Source organism: Nuphar pumila, chromosome 2 (genome assembly GCF_984573655.1).
Source record: "Nuphar pumila chromosome 2, dmNupPumi1.hap1.1, whole genome shotgun sequence".
Classification (NCBI taxonomy): domain Eukaryota; kingdom Viridiplantae; phylum Streptophyta; class Magnoliopsida; order Nymphaeales; family Nymphaeaceae; genus Nuphar; species Nuphar pumila.
In genome coordinates, this window is record NC_143250.1 from 79,768,827 (window position 1) to 79,772,674 (window position 3,848).

The window sequence follows — 3,848 nt, forward strand, 5'->3', positions numbered from 1 at the left end:
TCAGGAAACATTTTCATATGAGGGTGTCTTCTACATGAAACTCTTGGGTATGGATTTCTTTGAATGTATTCATTACCAATTTCAACCATGAGCCTACAAATTCAACAGACCCTGGCTATTTTTATCATACATACCATGTCATGAAAAACATCTTCATTTGAAGATGTCTTGGACATTTAGAACTCAAACCATTTTGAGAAAAACTCCAAAGGAGGCAAGAAGCTTCTCTACATAGAATGGGCCAATTGGTTCTGCCAGCAGTTCCAAACATCCTTCTTTCTTTTTTTAAGGATCTGGTTTAATTGACCAAGGGAACATCACAATCAAATACCTTCCATCAGCATCAAAAGTTCCCATCAAAAGGCATTCAATTGTTGCTACTACCCCAAGGCCACCTACTTCCAAGAATGCGATGTAGCTTTCACCTCCAGCTCAGCCTCCCAAACAGAAATTTTAATGGCATTCACATCGCAACAGCATTCCTTCTTGGCATACAGGTGGTTTGGCTTCTTTAAAGGCAAAATTTGATCCCCCAACAAACTCCATCCCAAGGCCACACCTCAATCTTGGGGGGAAAATAAAATCCATTCTCTCTCCATGGCCATTGTCATGTCGAATGTCACCATCCCTACAAAAGATATGTGCTTTTCAAATGTAAGAGAGTGTATAGATCCTTTAAATGAGAACAAAAATCAATAGTTTCTGGGGCAATACAAACCATAAACCAGTAGAAATGGAATTTTGCAACATGCCTTACAATTGATCGTTTGATACAAGCCACCATAAAATCTTAACCATGAATTCAAATGTTTATCAACTGCAGCATAGTTACTTGGATTCGCTGACTTATCCAGATAAATGAGACAAGGTGGGATATTGCGTTGTGGATCACCCTGTAATTTCCCAGTTTATACCAATTTTTCTGGATCAGTGGGTGCAATAAAAAAACCAGCCCCTCAGAATAGCCTAGACAGAGCATCCTTGGAAACATATAAAACTAGCTGCGATATGACTCAAAAAACAGCTATTCCTTTTATTGCCAAGCGAGAGTTTTGATGGTTTAAGAGGAAAAACAATTCAGCAAGAGTGTAGAGTGTCTATAAACTCGTTCCAAGGCACAAACAAAACGCAATCCGTGTATGAGAAACAACTGAGAGTGACAGTCAAATAGAAAATAAAGAAACAAGCATCACTCTGCACCTCTGGTCATCCAATAACGAGGTGAGTTAGCTTGTTCCCTTACAAATATCCAAAGATTACAAACTGGAATTTGTATCAGGCCCTATTTACAAGAGAAAAATAACTGTGGCACACACCTGTAACCAAAAGCCTTTATTCAAATCTGTCAAATAGAAAATGTGAGGATCCTTATTTTTCGTCTCCTGTTTTCAGTGGCTAAGGAATGGGATGGATACTGAAGAAATTTTACAGGCTAAATATGTCCAAATGCCTCTGCAATTCTCTGAAAGTCCTTGCCGTGGACGTCCGAACTCTTTGCCTGTTGCTGATGTTGGTCCCAAGAGCTGGAATTCTCGATACCAAAATGGTCCTCCAATTTAATTTCGCCAAATAATGCCTGATTCTGATTAGTAACAGTTGCAGGCAATATGTAAGGTTGTTGGAGATACTCTGACCATTTGACATCTTCCTGCTCGCCATCGAATTGGATTGGAGCTTCCTTGTCAGCAAGCTCTGATGAATCAACTCTGCAATCTGCCAATCCCCATGGAAACATGTTGCTCTCAAATAGTGAATTGCTGTTCTGCAGCTCAATGCTGCCACTGCTGCTGCTACTGTTACACGATCTCCTGGCTTCCCAGAATTGAGCTCCGGTAATGCAGCTGTTGGAAGAATTGCTCATTGATGAAGGTATGATCGAACTTGGATTGCAGACCGAAGAATTCAGAATGACAGAAGGGACCATAGATTGTACACTACTCGGCATGTACTGGGAAACAGTCTCAAAAGGCCTGCAGTTCTGATTGAACCAGAGAACTGAACTTGGGTTTGCAGAGAGCGAAACAGTGGAAGCTTGGTTGTTGGAATTTGCATCATAATTCACAGGCTGAAGAGGGAAATAGCCCATCAACTCTTGAGCTTTTCCGATCGAAGAGGTCTCCTTGCCGTTCATGATCCTGTCTAGGAAGAACTCCTTGGATAGAGAATTTGCTGCTACCGAGTTGGTGGTGCTGATGCTAATGTTATTCTTTGAGCCGAATCCTTCGAGTTGGTATGCGCCTTCCGCCAGCGTCGCATTTGGCTTTAGGTCGGTCTCAACGATGGTGGTGGTAGAGAGAAGCTTCAGTTCACTTGGACCTGAAGCTTTCTCATTGTGGTTCTGAGCCTTGTCCTCGCCATTCTCAACCTCAGAAAGTGGCTTATGGGTATTGGGGTCTATACCCCTCTGCCTCAATTTCTTCTTAATGCATGAATTCCACAGATTCTTGATCTCATTATCTGTTCTCCCAGGCAGGTGTGCAGCAATCTGAGACCATCTGCAATTCATTGAAAAGATTTAGCATTGGATGATTCAGTTAGCCTAAAGCAGTTAAAAAGAGTGAAGATTAGATAATGATGGCGATTTGAACCAAGAGAGCTTCACCTGTTCCCTAGGACTGCATGAAGTTCAATAATCAGATTCTCCTCCTGCTGGGAAAATGTGCCCCTTTTCAGATCTGGCCTCAGGTAATTGATCCATCTCAATCTGCAACTCTTGCCGCACCTCTGCAGGCCTGAGATTTTTCCAGGAAAGAGATAGAGAGAGAAAAGGAAAAGAAAAATCATACCAACAAACAAAGACCAATGAAATTGAGAATGCAAGGACTGTGACTACAGTGGTGCTCCACAATTAAAGCCTGACTCCTCACCTGCTTGTTTAGGCACTGAGCTCCAGCAGCCATGGCCGTACTTGGTGATATATCTCAGTAGTTTCTCATCTTCCTCTGGTGACCATAGTCCCTTCCTCAGCTTCTGCTTATAGCAGCATGAGTGGCGCCCCATGATCCACAATTCTCCCTTGGAGAGAGCTTTTCAAAAAGGGTGGCCTCAACAATCAGAGAGTGCTTAAAATTGTTTTGGTTTGCCAACAAAAAATTGGATCTTGATCAGGTTTAGCGAAGGAAATAAAGTTCTAATGAGTTCTTTGAAAGGAAATGATGGGCTGAAGGAAGTGATGCCAAGATTATAGAGGGAATTCTCTCTTCAAGCAAGGGGTCGCAGTCAAGAGGGTGATTGCAGCTGAGGCTTTTGGAAAGAGGGGATGGGTTAATAACCTTGACTTGCAAATGTCTCATCTATCCACAAAAGCTTGTACATTGAATGATGGTGGGGCAATTTTGTTCTGATATTTTCTCTGGGAAAATAAACAGCAGGCTGCCCCCCATCCTCTTGATTTGAAAATCATTCTTCAGACTCAAGTCAGTTAAAAAGGGGAAACCAGAACTACTGACAATAATTCCATTAGATTAGCAAGCAAGGGAAACATGCTGATTTTACATTGGTGGTGGGTTATACCAAGTTTCCACATAAAAACGGGAAAAGCTTGAAAAAGGATGATGAGATCATGAGATAGGTAATTTCAAATATAAAGATATGAAATTAGTATACGCATATAAAAACTCGTATATGCCCCCTCCCTTCTCCCTCTCTATGCAGAACAATGTTATCAGTATCGGCCTATAGCCCCATACGCTTCACCCCTGAATCCGGCTATTTTTTAATAAATGCAAAAAATACTAAAATTCAATTTTTTATTTATATTTTTATATTATTGTAATGCTTTTAACACATGTCACGTTGTGATTGACCTGTAATACTTTTTTTTTATTATTTTCTGGCCGATGCACAAC

The 3,848-nt window shown here is 41.1% G+C and overlaps 1 protein-coding gene across 1 annotated transcript; it reads right to left on the bottom strand.

The window, feature by feature from the left end:
* Positions 1-1,140: 1,140 nt before the first annotated feature.
* On the bottom strand, positions 1,141-3,000 carry LOC149845808 (transcription factor MYB61-like). Its single transcript, XM_089997744.1, has 3 exons — positions 2,868-3,000; positions 2,603-2,732; positions 1,141-2,495 (listed from the first exon to the last, which is right to left on the bottom strand). Exons 1-3 carry the CDS (start codon positions 2,998-3,000, stop codon positions 1,433-1,435), a joined length of 1,326 nt encoding a protein of 441 aa, XP_089853870.1. The 3' UTR covers positions 1,141-1,432.
* Between the last annotated feature and the right edge of the window lie 848 nt (positions 3,001-3,848).

Excerpts from the sequence above, each read along its gene's own strand:
- LOC149845808 (XM_089997744.1), bottom strand. The coding sequence starts at position 3,000 with ATGGGGCGCCACTCATGCTGCTATAAGCAGAAGCTGAGGAAGGGACTA. Across the intron at positions 2,733-2,867 it reads CTCAGTGCCTAAACAAGCAG|GCCTGCAGAGGTGCGGCAAG; the intron begins GTGAGGAGTCAG and ends GAAAAATCTCAG. Across the intron at positions 2,496-2,602 it reads CATGCAGTCCTAGGGAACAG|ATGGTCTCAGATTGCTGCAC; the intron begins GTGAAGCTCTCT and ends AATGAATTGCAG.